The sequence below is a fragment of the Myotis daubentonii genome, chromosome 17 (assembly GCF_963259705.1).
Source record: "Myotis daubentonii chromosome 17, mMyoDau2.1, whole genome shotgun sequence".
In the NCBI taxonomy this organism is placed as follows: Eukaryota; Metazoa; Chordata; class Mammalia; order Chiroptera; family Vespertilionidae; genus Myotis; species Myotis daubentonii.
This window is the reverse complement of record NC_081856.1, coordinates 47,682,805-47,701,216: the sequence shown is the minus strand read 5'-3', so window position 1 is coordinate 47,701,216 and position 18,412 is coordinate 47,682,805. Positions and strand designations below refer to the sequence as shown.

General features: G+C 41.3%; 2 protein-coding genes across 6 annotated transcripts in view; one reads left to right on the top strand and one right to left on the bottom strand.

The window, feature by feature from the left end:
* The window catches only part of SNTG1 (syntrophin gamma 1), a 121,025-nt gene extending 113,181 nt beyond the window's left edge, over nt 1–7,844 (bottom strand). For 4 of the 5 annotated variants that reach the window (XM_059672270.1, XM_059672268.1, XM_059672273.1 and 1 more), the window contains exon 1: nt 821–1,229. The gene's annotated coding sequence lies outside the window, so the exon portion shown is untranslated. Of the gene's footprint in view, nt 1–820; nt 1,230–7,665 lie in introns of those variants that run through there. The other variant, XM_059672269.1, reaches the window with a different exon arrangement.
* A 219-nt stretch (nt 7,845–8,063) lies between these two features.
* Nucleotides 8,064–18,387, top strand: OTUD6B (OTU deubiquitinase 6B). Its single transcript, XM_059672266.1, has 7 exons — nt 8,064–8,202; nt 8,808–8,959; nt 11,319–11,399; nt 13,085–13,397; nt 14,183–14,244; nt 17,096–17,202; nt 17,973–18,387. The coding sequence occupies exons 1-7, from the start codon at nt 8,121–8,123 to the stop codon at nt 18,055–18,057; spliced, it is 882 nt and encodes a 293-aa protein (XP_059528249.1). The 5' UTR covers nt 8,064–8,120; the 3' UTR covers nt 18,058–18,387.
* Nucleotides 18,388–18,412: the final 25 nt, after the last annotated feature.

Genomic DNA, 18,412 nt, shown 5'->3' with positions numbered 1-18,412 from the left:
AAATAAGGAATACATGGAGTCACCCCGCCCTTTTAAAGCCAGAGCTACCCCCATCGCCGCCGGCTCTCCGCCTGGGGTTCAGTTCAGCCCTTTACCCCGGACTCTGCTCCCACACCGCCCCCCAGGCTCCCAGGTCCCGAGTCTGCGCTCTCCCCTGCTCTGGCCGGCTCGAGGCTCCAGCTCTGCGCAGACCCCCTCTCCCGCCCGCTGCACCTGCTGCGAACAGCCGAGCAGAAGGAAGTGCGTGGGTGGTCCCGAGGGCAGGCACCCGGGGCCCCGCCACCCACACTTGGCAAAGGGTGCAGGCGCCGGTGGGGTGGGATTTTGGAACAGAGATACACAACGCTGAAACTGTGGGGAAACTGATCAAAACCATGTATACGAGGACTTAAGTAGACTGGTGAGGAAATTGGGGAAGGAATGACTAGGGGTGCCGGGGGGGGGGGGGGAAGAGGGTGGAGAGAAACACGGATTTGTCCAGGGCGGTAGGATAGCGGCTGGCGGCTGTCTCTGGCCTCCCTTCCCTGCGAACTGCACCGATTCCTCTTCCTCCGATTCCGACCTCAGAGAGGAGGAGGCAGAGGCAGCGCGATCCCCCCAGGCTGGCGCCCGCCGATCGCGGGAGGGGGACCCGGCCTTAGCGGGGAGCTGCCCGCGCCCCCGGGGGGTCGCTGTTCTCCCGGGTCCACCCGCAGAGCTGAGCCGAGGCGCGGCGAGCTAGGCCCGCGGGGGCGGCGGCGGCCACGGCGCTGCCAGGCGAAACGTCACCAAACAGGGATCGTTTGGGAATGAAAATCAAGCAGGCAGGTTATTTACTCACAGGAAAAGTCCATGTGGTCATTGGACGGGGCCCGGTCGCTGCCGCACGGATGCCCTCGCATCCCCAGTTGGCCAGCAGCCCGCACCGTCCGCCTCCCGGCTCGGGCTGGAAGCGGCCCGCGCAGCGCGCTGGACCCACTGGAGCCGCGAACGCCGCGTGGGGCTGCCACGCAGCCGTGCCCGCCGTGGGAAGCAGCCCTGTCCACGTCCTCTCGCAGGCCTTTGGAACAGAAGCACCGTGGGAAGGTGTGAGGGAGTCTCCCCAACCATGTCTGATTAAGCCATCTGACCTCGGCGGGATGCACAAACCTAGAATCTGTGACTTGAGGCTCATTTGGAAGGCTTGTGTTTTGCTCTGCGAAAATAGACGGATTGCTCTGGATCGTGGCAAAGGAAGTTTCCCTTTTCCCTTGGAGAAATGTAGACACACGCATGCTTCTTGCAGCTGCATAGACAAGGGCTTGTCATCTGTACAGATAAGTTTCCGAGAGTGCAGGGTGTCTGTGGGAGGACTGAAACCACCCCTTTGTGTGGGGGCTCCTCTGGTGCCACCCTCCCTGGACTGGAGTATAGAGGCTTTCTCCCCCAGGATTTCATGCTTTGCTTACTCCAGTTGACTGAATTGATTGTTTAAATTATTTTCTCCTGCAATGTAGAAGCAAGTGAAACGTGGGGCTCGGGGTGCAGACTTTTCTTCTCGTGGGTTCTTGTCCAACAAAGATGAAGCATAAATTCGTGGAGTACTTACTGGTAAAGGCTTCTTTAATAAAACATGTAGAAGTTTATTGGAAGCATATACAAACTCCATCTGGGCAGGGGGAAAGCCTGCTCTCTCTCTCTCTCTAATGGGAAAAAAATCTAAAATCTAAAAATCTGTCTCATGTCCCTTTGTCTCCAGTTTCTATATGCTCTTTGTCTGACCCTGACGCTTTCTAATTGGACCCTTCCTCAATTTAGGACTCCCATGCTTTCCTCACTGGTCATTCTGCTTCAAAGCTCAAAGCCCACGTGGTGCCTCACCCCTTATCCTCTCCCCCTTATCTTACAACATTCCTCTATCCCCTGTGAAAATGCTTCCTTCTTCCCCATATCCTGTGACTTTTTTTATCCTCCGTGAATGTATGTCTTCCCCCTTCTCCTGTGGCATTTCTCTAGCCTTCACATATCCATCTTCTCTGTTCAGGTTGGAGTTGCTTTTGATTTCTTCCTTTATGGCTCTCTCTCAGTTGTCCTCGCTGGAGATGTTTTATTTCCCCTTATGGCTCTCCAAGCTGCTCAGGTCAGGACTGCTTTTGATCTACCTTATAGTTGCTTTAATTGCTTGGGCCAGAGATACTGCTGTACTTCACATATGCATTCCTCTTCCATGGACCCTCTTTATTCCCTAAGCCTGCCTGTTTTGTCTCTAAAATTCCTTTCACAAGGATAATGGCAGAAATGTAACACACCAAATAAGAGAATATAAATGAGGCACAGAGTACCAAGATGTTGCTAATTAAACGCATAGGCACTTGATTTTTCAGAGCTTGAGGAACACACCCTCTCTTCCTGAGCACTGGCTGACTTCAGCTGTCTCTCTCTCAATCTTTCCCCCCATTCATTCATTCATTCTCCCTCTCCCTCTCCCTCTCTGCCAGTGAGGGGGGAAAAAAGAGTTGATTAATTTGAACTGTCATTCCCAGGAAGATAATCTAGTTTGATGTCTTTTTTTTTTTTTTTTTTGAAAAAGCAAAAGGCACTCCTTATTTTCCTCATCTTAGTTATGAGAACTAAGATGGTGAAACTTAAAGGCAACTTAACAACTGATACTACAAAAGAATATAAACAAAGTACCTCAAAACTAGGGAGCAGATAAACTGAGATGAATTAAAGAAATATTTGAAGAAATATCACTCTTGGAGAAGAGTTTTTGAAGTTCATTAATGAGAATAAAAATTTAAATGTAAATTTTCATTTTCATGTTAAATTACTATTGTTTTAAAAATGTAAACATAGTAAAATGTGAATGTAAAACATCAACACAATTATATTCACAAGAAAATTTAGTACTGTTGGGTGGCTACTGGGAATCCTAAAGCAGGTCATTCAATCTCTTGTGAAACATTTTGAGCACAAATTTAACTCCTTAGAAGGAGAGAATTTGAAATGCAAAGCAAAACCTCTATACAATATGATCTAGAGTCATGATATTGCATATGAAACTGACACTGGCTGTATAACTTCACAAGACTCAACTATTTTGAAGCATTTTGACACCATATATAAAATGGTAACATAATTTCTGCTAACCTCATTGAATCCTCATACACACACACAACAATGTGCATAAAAACTTGTATAATTCTATAAAAATATGTAACATAGCCTGGCTGATGTGGCTCAGTGGTTGAGCGTCGACCATGAACCAGGTCAGGACACATGCCCAGGTTGCAGGCTCAATCCCCAGTAGGGGGCATGCAGGAGGCAGCTGATCAATGATTCTCTCTTGTCACTGATGTTTCTATTTCCCTCTCCCTTCCTCTCTCTTTAAAATCAATTTTTTATATAACCCCAGAACATATAATATATATATATATATCCTATGGATTATTCCTTGGTATAAGAGCTCCATTCCTGGGAGCACCACGCTGTTCTTTGCTAGTCCTAAAATATCAGGGACAGGGACTAGAGGGGAAGGACATAGCCTTTATTACTTACACATGGGAAGACCCCGTGGAAGCCAGGTGGGTAAGTTTCCACCACACATGCTGCCACTAGTGAAGTTGAACTGCTAAGTCCCATCCGGCCTGCTGACTGGCCACACAGAGGGCGCTGGCCAGTGCCATTGTTTTGCCACCACCCATACTTCCCCAACACAAGATGCTGGGGTCCAATCCCAGCAGGTCCAGGGGTCCCCAAAGGTGTGAACAGAGTCGGTGAAGAAGGAATGACACAGAGACAGCGTTCAGTTGATCAGCAGCCTAGCCAGGATCTCTAGCCAAGTTCTGGTCAGGATCTCCAGTCAGCTTCTGTAGCCATGTTCCCTCGCTAGGTTCTCCAGCCAGGTTCTGTCCAGGTTCTCCAGCCAGGTTCAGTCACCAGGTTCTAGTCAGGTTCTCTTGCCATGTTCTATCCAGGTTCTGTAGCCAGGTTCTGTCTCTAGGATCTTCAGCCAGGTTCTCTCGCTAGGTTCTGTCTCTAGGTTCTGTTGCCAGTTTCTGTCCAGGATCTTTTGCCATGTTCTGTCTCTAGGTTCTGTCTCTAGGTTCTGTGGCCAGTTTCTGTCCAGGATCTTTTGCCATGTTCTCTCACTAGGTTCTGTGTCTAGGTTCTGTATCTAGTTGTCTTGTTACATCTGTATTTATGCCAGTTGATTCCAATCCTATCAATCTCTATTCCAAAGGTTAGGGCGTTTCTTATCTCCATTCCAGGGAGTAAAGATTATGTAGCTTAAGCATGATTGTTCGTAGTTAAAGTGATTAATTACCCGCCTGGCACTTAGTTAAGGGGTTTTATTCCCTCCCTAACTTCAGGGAAAATCCCTACCTGGGGAAACAACCTTTCTCAGAGAGGTGACCTTGGTTAAAACACATACTGCCAAGAAGGTGAGCAAACATATTAAGAACAGTATGCCATATATGCCAGGTCCCTTGAAACAGCAAGGATGGACCGGCTCCCGGCAACAAGATTTTATAGAGTACAGAAAACAGAGAAAAACGGGTCGTACAAGGGAAGGGGGATGTGCTTTCAAGAAAGCTATGTAAGATCAAAACTGCTGGCTGTTTTCTTGACTTGGGAGCTGACTAGACTCCCAAAGTCGCACAGTGTAACTGATGGCCTTCATTATATTTCCCACGGGTGGGAGGGAGAGTTGGAGCATGGGAACGGGCCCGTGTTCCCATTTACTAAACACTTGGTTGCTACACCTACACCTCAATTTCAAGACTGGATCGGTAAATTGGTGTTCTTTAAAATATATTTTTATTGATTTCAGAGAGGAAGGGAGAGGGAGAGAGAAATAGAAACATCAATGATGAGAGAGAATCATTGACTGGCTGCCTCCTGCTTGCCCCCTACTGGGAATTGAGCCTGAAACTTGGGCTTATGCCCCGACAGGGAATAGAACCACGACTTCCCAGTGCATAACTTACACAAGACTCAACTATTTTGAGGCATTTTGACACCATATATAAAATGGTAACATAATTTCTGCTAACCTCATTGAATCCTCACACACACACACACACACACACACACACACAACAATGTCCATAAAAACTTGTATAATTCTATAAAAATATGTAACATAGCTTAGCTGATGTTGCTCAGTAGTTGAGTGTCAACCCATGAACCACATAGTGGATAGGCCAGGGGTGGGCAAACTTTTTGACTCGAGGGCCACAATGGGTTCTTAAATTGGACCGGAGGGCCGGAACAAAAGCATGGATGGAGTGTTTGTGTGAACTAACATAAATTCAAAGTAAACATCATTACATAAAAGGGTACGGTCTTTATTTTCAATAGTTTTATTCATTTCAAACGGGCCGTAGTTTGCCCATGGCTGGGATAGGCAGACACTCAACTACTGAACCACACCAGCTAGGTGGGGTTTTCATTTTTTATTAACATATTTTTCTAATTGTTTCTGGGCACTTCACGTTTCCTGTTAGAGATAAGGCTAGATGAATCCAATACCCACATCTAAACCATTTCAATATAATCTGTTAGCATTATTTTGAGCTAATTTTTTATTGCGTTTAAGTACAACTAGATATTATGTATTAACCATTACTTCTTAATTGAAACAAAGACCCTATTTTAAAATCTTCTTCTCTGGGTTTTCTAATAAACTGTTTTTCTGTGGTACACTGTTTTGTTCCTTTTATGTTCATACCCTTCATAGCAAAATTTTTTTTATAATCTATTCACCTCTGACCTTGTCTTTCATTTACTTAAACAATTTTATGAATTTATTTTTATAAGCAGGAAAAACTTTATTTCTATCCAATTAAAAAGTATGAATAACCTTCAAGCAAAATAAACAAACAAAAAAAATCAATCATACAATTAACAGTTAGAAGAGCATTTACAGATTAGGTTTAGATACTTTGAATTAAGCCCACAGACCCAAATCAGGAAGGCCAAAGACAGTCACACTGAGGGAAAGCACTGAATCATCTTAAAAAGAATATATAAAAATCAGTAGTATAAATTATCATAAAACTAGAAAAGCCCTCTAAACCTTGAAACTTTTAAATTTAAAATAATTTCAATTAAAAAACAACTTTCTCTCTCAGGTGTGAAATCATGTATACCAGAGTACATATTTTACCTTGGAAAATGATGTTTAATACATTTATTATTTAATATGGATAAGCCCCAAAGATGGTAAGTTAAGCCTCCCTGTAACAAAGGCAACCATGTGACTTAACATAATTCTAAATGTAGGCTCAGGAAAACATCTCATCTTCCTAAATATAAGTAACCAGTCATTTGTGATGATGCCTTAAAATGGCATTTTGCCCTATTACTCAGCTAAGGAAACCAAAGAGAAAGGTATTATCATCCTAATCTGTTGATTGCATTTTCAGTTTATAGCTAGTCTGGATTCATGTGTTTCCATTCCTCTGCAGAGCAGTAGGCTCATAAAATTCTGGTAAATTTGCAACTTGTTTACTGTTTCTTCCAAATAGATGACTCTCATTTCTCTCAGATATTACCCTGAAAAGGCTCTGGGCCGGCTGCCTGCTTGACTGCTGAGAAGCACCCTCCGGGAGGCTGTCTTTGTACTTCTCCACAATTTCCATTTAATCTCTTCTGTAAGAGACGGTTAAAAGTACAAAAAGCGGATAAAAAAAAAATTCCATTAAAGCATCCTAGAAATGGCTTCATTGAGAAGCTATGAAACTTAAATGAGGAATTCTGAGCCGAATGGAGAATCCGACCTTCTCTACAAGGAACTGGGGAATCCTACTTTCGCCACAACACTAAAACCGATTTTGGTGTAATTATTTTCACTTCCCTTTTAACATAAAACTCCCATCTCTGTTCTGCTCAATATGGCCCCCAGGCAATGAAGGATGCTGGTTTGTGGGGGCAAAAACAACACAAGAGGCCCCGGTACCATTGACAGCAGGCAACTAACGAATCGATTTCTTAGATACAGAAGCTACATATCCAGTACTAAATACAAAACTAACCAAGGAAAGTTCCGCTAAGGTATGGGTTATTGGAGAGATCGATCGGCTGCCTCATGCCCACCCCTCAACAAGGGGCGGACCCTGCCACCTGATCAGAAATTGAACCCATGAACCCTTGGTGCACAAGACGAGGCTCCAACCACTGAGCCACAGGGGCCAGGGCAAAGCTCTATTTTTAAAAATTTGAGCCCATTTGGCCGCCAGGTGCCCTTCTAGTGGGTATCTTTATTGTCAGGGCCCACGGGCAACAAAGGCAGGGGTATTTATGAGGAAAGGAAGGGAAGCAATTACATGAACAGGAGTTTCTGTAGGTGCAGATTAGCTAACACAGTGATGCTAATTCACGTGTTTAATTTTTAGCCTGGTTTTATTGTCATCTTTGCAAACTATTGTTTGGATGCAGTGCTGTTTTGGGCCCAGTACAAAGGCCATTTTAACAAATTCCAAAAGTTTGAGGAGTAAGATCTGTGAGGCCCGTTGCCCTGGGGATGGCAGCTCAAACTCCATTTTAAAGTGCCTCTGTTGCTATTATTTTAAACACTTTTGAAACAATAAACAACTTACTACCTACTGTTTGATTGAGCCAACGGAGGGATTCCTATTGATAGTTATCAACGATTTTACTGACGTTTGATTTTTCTTTCTTACCTTTTTCTTTTTTTCTTACCTTTTCAATAGGCCTTCTTAGCCATGGAACCAAAAGTGAGATTTAAAAAAGCAATGGAACAAAAAACCCCACAAATTTCCAAAATGGTTCTCACTATGTCATCTCTGCGCGCCTCACATCAGGGCCCAGAGCCCTGAGCGCAGCTTCCAGGCCCAAGGGGCTCCAGGCAGCAAGCTCATTCCTGCTCCTGCCGCGCCCTCCATCCGCAAAGCCCGCCCCGCGCGCCCCGGCTCCCGCTCCCCTCCTGGGTGGGCGTGTCCCACTGCAGTGCGCATGTGCGAGCCTTCCGTTTTCCCCGCCTCCTCCTGCCAGAGATCCGGCCTATCCGGTTCCGCCTTGAAGGCGGGGCTAGCGCCAGCCTAGCCAATGGCGCGCGGGGTGAGGGGTGAAGGGTGGGAGGTGCCCGCCAGCCGGCGGCGCCGGCTTGTGCCTCAGAGTGCGGGCGCCGGGTGGCCATGGAGGAAGGCTTGGCAGACGAGCTTGACGAAGAGGAGCAGCTGGTGAGAAAGCAACGCAAAGAGAAGAAGGAGTTGCAAGGTGAGGGGTGTCGTGGCTTCGAATCCGCCTTGTCCCAGACTTCGCCAGAGTGGCCGGTGTGCGACTCCCTTTCGCCTCGCCTGTCCCGGAGTCTTTGAATCCTCTCATCCCCAGGGGCACCCCCTTCTCGGCCCCGCGGTCCCCTGCCCCGCGCCCCTCGCGCGCCCCTCGAGTGCCGGGTCCTGAGACCCTCCACGCCGGCCGGGAGAACGATCCCCGCCTCCCTCCCGGTCTCCCTGCCCCGTCACCTGCCCTTGGCCCACGTGGGTGCGTTTGGAAGTACCTCACCTCAATTTGGGGGACTCAGAAGGGGTGCTGGAAAAGATGGAGACACCTCCGTCATTTTTATTTTTCTTTTGTCGCCCGCCACGGCCAACTCACAGGGTCGTCAATGAGACGGTCTGCAGGGCGGGGGCAACTCGGCTTCTTCCTCTGGCTCCTCTCGGACCTTGTCGGGTTGCTCTGCACTCACTCTTGTTGCCATAGTTACGTTTTCTCTACCCTCTCCCTTCACCATCCCCTTATTTCGCATTTCCTCTAACCCCTTGATTTTGGACTTAAAAAGTTTTTGTTTTGTTTTGTTTTTTTTCGGGGTGGATTTCCAGCCAAAATTCAAGGTATGAAGAATGCCGTTCCCAAGAACGACAAGAAGAGGAGGAAGCAGCTCACGGAAGACGTGGCTAAGCTGGAGGCAGAAATGGAGCGGCGGCACCGAGAGGAGCTGGAGCAGTTGAAGCTGGCTTCCCAGGAGGGTCAGGTCGGTCCCCCCCCCCCCGCCCCCGCCCCCGCCCACGGTGCCTGCGGTCGAGTGTGTGTTTTTGTAAGCGAGGTCAGCAAAAGAAGGGGCACTTTTAACTCGTCCTTGCCCAGAAGACGGGCAGATGGGTAACGTGGACTAGAGGAGGCTTCACCCAATGAAAGTTGGAAGGACAGATGTGTGGTCCCCAAACTGCCATTAAGTATGGTTGTAACGTGGGTACAGTTACTTAAACTTTTCCTGGGCATGCGCTGGCTGGTTTGGCGCAGTGGATAGAGCGTCGGCCTGCGGACTGAAGCGTCCCAGGTTCGATTCCGGCCAAGGGCATGTACCTTGGTGGCGGTCACATCCCCAGTGTGGGGTGTGCAGGAGGCAGCTGGTCGATGTTTCTCTCTCATCGATGTTTCTAGCTCTCTATCCCTCTCCCTTCCTCTCTGTAAAAAATCAATAAAATATATATTTTTAAAAAAACACACAAAAAAAACAACCTTTTCCTGGGCATAAATTTCTCCAGATATCCTCATACTCTGCTGTTTGAGTAAAGGTACTGTATGCATCAAGTGGGACAGTGAGTGTGAAATCACTTTTAAGGTGTAAAAGTGCTTTAGGGACAGGTCGTGATGAACGAAAATGTGCTGACTTCTTGGGTAAATTGGGGCACGCTGTCATCATTTTATTATTATAGCTAATAGGTGCTGTGTGCCACGCACTGTGTTGGACGCACTGCATGCAATAACACACGGAGGTATTACTTATGACGTAAGCACAGGTAACCAACCCCATTTTCAAGTGGGAAACAGACTCCCCGAGATTAAGAACATTGTCCTGAATTCATAGCATCTGCTAAGTGCCAAAGCCAGATGTGAACATAGAGTTCTGTTATAATTTTGTATCATGGGGTAGTTTATTGCTTGGGTTTTAGATATCAAAGTTCAGACCCCATAACCTCACTCCATTTTGGTAGCCAGGAAGTTCTTTATGTCTGTGCAGAATTCTCCTGCCATAATTACATTTTATTTTGTTTGGTTCCTTTTTGGTCTGCTGTTTCCAGGGAAAACAGCTTGTATGTACTGACCTACAGCGGTTGTTACGTTAAACGTAGTCTCATTTTCCTTAACTTCATTAGCCAGTCATCAAGATCCGGGCCTTCTGTGCCCTTAGATATTTTATTGGGCGGTCACAAGTTTGGTGCTCCGGGTGTTTGATTGTGTTGTCACAATCATGGTGTTCCTGTTCGTCTCCCCAGCGTTTTAGTGAGATAGTTTTGTTTGTTCTCTCAGGGCTTTCCGTTTTGAAATTTCTTTCCTGGGTTTCTAGGGACAAAAATCTTTGATTCTTAAGCTACATATTACCCAACTGTTCAAATACAAACTGCCATTTTATTTTGGACTACTAACTTTTTCATTAAGTTAAGCTTGTTTCTTTTCTGCAAGCTGCCTGAATTTTGTCATTACTTTCTCTTTTTGTTTTTTTTCCAGATGCTTCTCTGTATCTTGCCTATTGTCAGTATGGCAATTTATACATTTTAACAGATTCCTCTGAAAAATATAAGAATACTAATTTCACTAAAGGTGATAACCACTCTTTGAAATCTTAATCTGATTTTGATATTTTGGTCATTTGGACTATAGCCTTGGAAAGTTATTAGAGGCAATGAATGTTGTGTGTGTATGTGTCATACTAAAAACTAACTTCACTTATTTGCAGTAATAAAATACTAGCTACTAATCCTGATAGTTAAAAGGCTAACATCTTTTTTCTCCAGCAAGTACATAATCCCCATTTAATGTTTAAAATTCATTGTAATGCCTTGATGATATTTATAAGTTAAATTCTACCTATAGTAGATGGGAAAGGATAGTAAAAACTCAACTTGTTCCCAGAGTCAAGAAGCAGTGCTCATTAGGTTCTGGTTAATTATGTTAATGGCACATTTGAGGTTAAGAAGGTAGTAATGCACTGAGCCAACACGGGACCTTGTCTATCCTGTGAGTACTAACATCTAGAGAAGGAAAGGGTAGAGTGCTGAATGTGTTGGCCTTTAAAAGCATTATTTAGATTAATGGGTGGGCATGCTAAGAAGGAAGAAAAGCATGCAGGGATGAGCATTGTCTTGGAAGGCTAAAAGGAAACTTCTTGTGGATCTTGCAAATTTTCTCTTATAAAGAGAGAAAGGAGACAGAACTATGCTATCTAATACTGACCTGCTGTTACTCAAATTTGAATTATGGGATTACACATATTTGTGATTTTCAATAATTGCTCTGATACTTTGAATACTAATTTAAAAGTATGTTTTATTAACTAGTTAATGCTTTCTCTGTTTCTTTTCTTTCTTTGTTTCTTTCTTTTTTTTTAGAGAGATTTTGATGCTGTTAACATTTCAAACTTGGTTCTTGAGAATCAGCCGCCTCGGATATCAAGAGCACAAAAGAGACGGGTATGGAAGTCTTTTCACCAAGTATTTAAGTCAGTGCTGTGTGCCCAGTACTGTCTTACGTGTTATATAAGAAGAGAGTAGGGAAAAAATGATGGAGTTCTTTGTCAAAGGACCTGAACTAACATTCATGAAATTTAACACACTTAACCTACTGAGTTTCAACTTAGCCTAACCTACCGTAGATGTTCTCAGAACACTTACATTCGTCTACAGTTGGGCAAAATCATCTAACAATGACTGCACTGTGGCGTATGGTTGTTTATCCTCATGGTCACTTGCCGCTGTCCATCATCCTGAAAAAGTATCTTACCACATATTGCTAGCCTGAGAAAAGATCAAATTCAAAATTTGAAGTAAGGTTTCCACTGAATGTGCATGCTTTCATACTATCGTAAAGTCAAACAAATTTAAGTCAAAGCTTCGTTAAGTCAGGACTCTTTGTAACTATCTTTTTTTCTCCAACCTCAGCTCTTGACATTTTCTCTGGTATTCTAACAATATGCGCTCTGTTCATCTGTGTGACATATATTGCTTCTGGTTTTTCATCCTTCCTAGTCCAACTGTTAAGAATGTTTTCTCTTTTTCTCCAGCCTTCTCATTCTACCTCCTATCCACCCTTCATATCACAAATCTCTCATTGACCCCCCCCCCTTCTTTGCATATGCTTTATGGGAAGATTTCTTATGACATTTGAATAAGGAAAGCGAGGTACAGGATGTAATGTATACCATTTTTACTAAAAAAAAGTTTTGTTTTTTTACACATTTTCTATGAGTACATCTATATTTATTAAAATGCGAAGGAGGCCCTGGCCGGGTAGCTCAATTGGTTGGAGCATTCTCCCGATACGCCAAGGTTTAAGGTTCAATCCCCAGTTAGGGCACTACAGGAAACAACCAAGAATGTATAAGCAAGCAGAACAGCAAGTCGATGTTTCTCTCTGTCTCTTTCCCTCTCCCCCTTTCCTCTGTCTCTAAAATCAACCAATAATTAATAAATAAATAAAATGTATAGGGAAAAATCTAGAAGGATATACAACAGACCGCTAGAGCTGGCACTGGGATTGGCAGTGGTCCTTAAGGGGAACTTTAATCTTATCTATAATATTTTAATTTTTTATCTAGAAGAATATTTATGTCTGTTATGTGAATAAAATATTTGTGTCTGTGTTCACACACACATTTTCTTCAAAGCTAGATACATATAAGTAGAATTTCCGTTCCCTTCTAAAGGCTTTATCATGTTAATGTACCACTGGTGTAGTGGTAAGTTACAAAGCTTGGTATGAGCCTGGACTTAAATTTGATAAGGTGTGTGTTAAGAACTAGGATAAGCCAGTTTTAAGACAGGACATTGAAGTCAGTAAGTAAAGTTTTTAGAAACTTGGCATGTAGGCATATAGTTTTTAAAAGTTTTACATTTTTCAAGGAAAAAATTGAGGGCTTTTGTCCCAGTACAGAGCTAGGTTCTGAGTATTCACAGGTGCGAAAGGTAGTTTGTCCTAAAAAAGGAGTTCTCAGTATAGAAGATTCTACAAGTGATGATATCAGCAATAGGATAGTGCTTGTGGGAGAAGGAAGAAAAATGGCAAAATGTTTTAAGAATGATATCTTTCTATCTCCTTAATAAATGTAAATTAGTCCTCATTTGTATGAGTTAACTTTCCTACGTTGTCCTCTTCTTAGGATAAAAAAGCTGCATTGGAAAAGGAGCAGAAAGAAAGGATAGCTGAAGCTGAAATTGAGAACTTACATGGAGCTAGACATGTAGAAAGTGAAAAACTTGCTCAAATATTGGCAGCTAGACAGTTGGAAATTAAACAGATTCCCTCGGACGGCCACTGTATGTATAGAGCCATTGAAGATCAGCTGAAAGAGCGGGAATGCCCTCTGACTGTAGCTGCCTTAAGAAGCCAAACTGCTAACTATATGCAAAGCCACATGGAAGACTTTCTGCCATTTTTAACAAACCCCAATACAGGAGATATGTATACTCCAGGTAATTTATTTCTCTTTATTATGTCTTGGTGTTGCAGTTGTGGTGGTTATTGTTAAATCAAGTGCCTCCTGAGACTCAGAATAAGAAAAACTGGTATAATCCTTGTGGGGAAAAGATCTCAAAATTTAGGTAGAATTATTTTCTATAATTTTAATACATAGTAGTACAAGTTGCTTTACTAGGTAGTTAATTTTTTGCATATTTAATTATTCTGCAGTTAAAATATATTATTTTATATACGATGCTGATACAAATAAGGTAAATGTTTCCAAAATAACAAGTGGAGGCCCTATTGGATACTACCTTTGAGAAAGGAGTTTCAACCATTTGTGCTTTTACTCTGATTCTCTTCGCACATTTCTTAAGATCTTATGGTGGAGCTGATTTTATAGAGGCTACATTTTTATTCTTTTGGTGTATTCTTTCTGGTGCAACTTTAGGCTTTAACGTACATGTCAAGGTAGTGAATAAATTGACGATTTGGGGGAGTCATTGCTTGGGATAAGGAGAGGGAAGTAGGCTTGTTATATAGTTAAGGCCCTTCCTTGGGTCTCAGACTGAGGGAGGGAAGCAGAAATGCTTTGCTCTTGGATGAAAGGTGGTGGAAAATTGTAGTGAATTAAGTTTGGATCTGTAAGTGGACTAAATTTTGGAGAGTACAGGTAAAGGAGAAGGAAGTTCAAATCTTGAGTAGTTTTATTAGGAATTGTAGAAACTATAAAGAGGGATTTTATAACAAGAGTTATGACAATTATTAAGTGCTATATTCTGTTTATTCTCTACAGAAGAGTTTGGAAAGTACTGTGATGATATTATAAACACAGCTGCATGGGGAGGCCAGCTGGAGGTAAGTTTAAATTGTTCATAGTGGTTGTGGATTGGTAAATTATTTCTAAATCCCAGACATTTTTCAGATGATCTCAATTTTTCTTTGAAGATTCCTTTTCTTTACTTACTTGCTGTCTCTCTACTGACAAAGCATTGACTTGTAGGAAGGTAACATTTCTAGGCTTGTAAGTATGTACCTTCAGGAAGGGAATTACAGTTTCATTTTAAATAGCCCAGCGTTTGAGCTGTGGTTGGTGAGGCTAGTGTTGTGTCTGCCTTAGTGATTCCATTTGTGATGCTGCTACTGACAAAGTATTTTATTTTTTTTTGACTCAGGAAAGTTAAGAGTTTACTCAGGTACAGTAATATTTATCCTAGTGGCTTAACTGATGAAAGTCAGTATTGGAAAAGTAACATATCAGTTACATCAGAAATAGAAAACAGTATTTTTATTGAAATTACAGGTCAAGCCCTACCACACAAATCTATTACAAATGTGTCCTGAATTTCTAATTGATAATGATCGACTGGCTTGTAAGTGTAAGAAAATATACCTTTAGACACTTGTAGGAATTTAAACGGGATCATTTGTTTTAGTTCCAATTATTTATCTTACTTTGTTAACTTGGTTTTATTAAAATAAAATAAAACACCTAAGTGGTCCAAGATGATGAGACAGCCTGCGTTATTAGAAAGTCAGGAGATGAGAGGGAAAGCTTTGGGTCCTGGCTCCTCCTCCCTCTTCGCAGTTTTGTGACTTTGCAGGAGTTAGTCAACCTGCTGTGCTCGAGTTTCCTAATTATTGCATGGGGATAATAAAAACCCTGTGCGTACTGGGTAGGTCATTTGTGGACACTAAATAAGGCAGGGAGTATATGCATAGGAGTTTGTAAGCTAAAATGCCAGGTGGACGAGTCTAGCAGTCTTATTAATATTGTGTAGTGACTAGGCATCTTGAATAGTTAGTTAGTGGCGGTTCTGAGTATTTCATTTTAAGAGCTATGTTGTCTAGCCCTAGCTGGTTTGACTCAGTGGATAGAGCATCAGCCCACGGACTGAAGGGTCCCAGGTTCAATTCCGGTCAAGGGCACATGCCCAGGTTTCAGGCTCAATCCCCAGTGTGGGGCGTGCAGGAGGCAGCCGATCAATTATTCTCTCTCATCATTGATGTTTCTGTCTCTCCCTCTCCTTTCCCCTCTGAAACCAATTACATATATATATACATTTTTTTTAAAGAGCTTTATTGTCTCAAGGTATTCCTTGAATGCTTCTGCAAAATCTTATTCTGAGTATGTAGTGCTATATTTGTACCTCTTCTAGTCACTAGAGGGAACTGCCCATTAATTTGTGAGCCTCTCCTGGGTCTCTAAAACTCAGGAAGTTTCCATAGTAGCTTTGTCACTATGTAAGAAGTATTAAAGATGCTTGAACTTTCTTATAAAAATCCCAAGTTAATATGAGAATTAAGTGACTCTTTATAAATTCAGAAAAACCTTTTAAAAATCCTTTGAAGGACATTTCTCATAAATTGTTCATTTCTGAATCCATTTGAAATAAGATTTGCTGTGTTTTTTTTTCTTTTTAAAAAAATATGTTTTTTTTATTGATTTCAGAGAGGAAGTGAGAGGGAAAGATAGAAACATCAATGATGAGAGAGAATCATTGATCAACTGCCTCCTGCTCGGTCTCTACTGGGGATCGAGCCCGTAACCACCCGGGAATCAAACTATGACCTCCTGGTTCATAGGTTTATGCTCACCTGAGCAACACTGACTGGGCAAGATTTGCTATTTTCTTCAATGGGGTAAATTTAAGTTATGGTTGAAAAAAATTTCTGAAGGCTGGGAAGAGGTGTTAAGGTTTTTTAAAATGTTATTTTAGGTATGAGAAAAAAGTGCCTTGGAGGAACATTTTATGATAGAGTATGAAAACAGAACCTTTTTCAGATTCCTGAAGTAATTTCTTATTTTTGTTTAAAACTTTCTAAAAGGACTACATTTTAGACAGATTAATGGGGCCAATACATAGATCAAGGCCCTACATTAAAGATTTTCCAATTTGTTTATGAACTTCCTCAGTTTGCAAGTCATTTTATTTCCTTGTTCTTGACTTTAGGCAGGCCTCTTAACCATTCTCTGCATCAAATTCTAGGTCTTTAAAATAAGTATAATAAAAAAATAAGTATAACAGTATTGTTCCATAAGGTTATGTGAAGATTGATTGTATTACTGTTATTCATCCACTTTAAGTTCTAATTTTATATTCTGTGGTATAAAATTACTTAAACTTGTCTACTAATTAGATGGAAATTCCATGAAACAGTAGTGCAGTTCAGATACATATCTCATTCTATTTGCACCTTGAAAATTACAGAGCAGAGGCTGTCAACCCTAGTTGTACATTACAATCATCTGAAAAGCTTTAAGAAAAATAAACCTCCTATTCTGCGCCGTTCCCTCTTTTTCCCCCTTTCCCTCCAAAATTGTAATTGATTTGGCCTGGTGCTCTAACAATGATTTTTTTTAAAACTTTTTATTATGGAAATTTTCAAAAGTAAAGAGTCTATATAATGAGCCCAATCTACCCATTCCTTCACTTTGTTTACTATGACATTGATCTTTCTAAGAAGCTATCATGTAGCCAGGGCTTGAAGCTTTAGAATTCGATTTAATAAATATTATATTTGTCTGTTAATTTAACACATATGTATTTGGTGCCTACTGTGTGCCAGGCTCTTAGTGTATAGTGATAAACAGAGAGAATCCCTGCTCTGAATGATTGCCCTGTTCATGAATACCTCAGTAGTTTATGATTTCAATAAGATTTATACTTTTATTTATTTTTATTCTAATACATTTTCTTTCCTATAGCTAAGAGCCCTGTCTCATATTTTACAAACACCAATAGAGATAATACAGGCAGATTCTCCTCCTATTGTAGTTGGCGAAGAATATCCAAACAAACCATTAATACTTGTGTAAGTATCTAGAAATGTCTACTGTTTTATTTTTCATAATTAAGACAAAAAGGATTATTGAAATATTTTAGGTTGTTAATTAAAAAAACACCTATGCTCAGCAGAATTAAATAAGCTTATTTATGTTAAAGGCAATTGTAGAATTAAAAAGCATTGCCAAAATGTGAGATTTAGATAATTATTTAAATCTATAGTGATTTATTTTTGCATGTGAGTTAATAATAAAATCATTTCTAAAGGTTAGAAAGTTTTAGGATTAGTTTGAATATTGTTCTGAGTTGACATTAATAATGCTAAAAGTTTTAACAAGTGAAAAAACAAATATATTCATGTTGCCTGATTGTTTATTCTTTAGATATCTTTTTCTTCATATTGTAAAAGTATTTTTACATGACTCAGAAGTCTCCTGAAACACAGCATGGAGAGTTTGCTATCGGCTTTAGTGTTTGTTAGATAAACCTACTAAGGTGGTCATTAATGGTTGGATTAGGTAAAAATTTTAAGCTTATTGAGTACTCAGAATTTCAATCTTTCCCACGCCTCCCCTAATGATTGTGTTTTATTGGACTTAAACTCAGCAGACGTGGTTAAAGATCTTATGCTTTTCACATGCTGTTGAACTTTTTAAGTAATATGCTTATGCAGTTTATTGAATGATACATCTGTGGAGTGATTCATTCAGAGGGCTTGGTGTTATATGCATAATAAACGTTTATATACAAAGAATTACCTTCATCAAAACCAGTCATTTCTTTTTCTTTTTCTTTCAGATATATGAGACACGCATATGGCTTAGGAGAACATTACAATTCTGTCACGTGGTTGGTGAACAGAGTTACTGAAAACTGCAGCTAGTTTACAGAGTGTTGCACAATTATGTTTTTGTACAGTGTGCCGATATGAGTATTTATACCAAGTGCTGGATTGTTGTAAACGTTACTGAAAAAACAACTACTTTAAATCAGTTTTATGGCATAGCTGCTAATAGGTTTTTAAAAAATAGTCAGAGATAAACTTTAACCAGTATCCCCTTACTGGTATTTTAAACACTTGTACGTCCATTGTGGAGAGCATCATTCATAGGCCAAGATGCAACCCTATTTGCTTATATTTTTTATTAATATGGGATCCTGAACATTCTGTTGAAATAAATCTTAATGTTTTATTAAAAGCTTTCAGTAACCATTTCAGTGTAATTTTTTGAAGATTG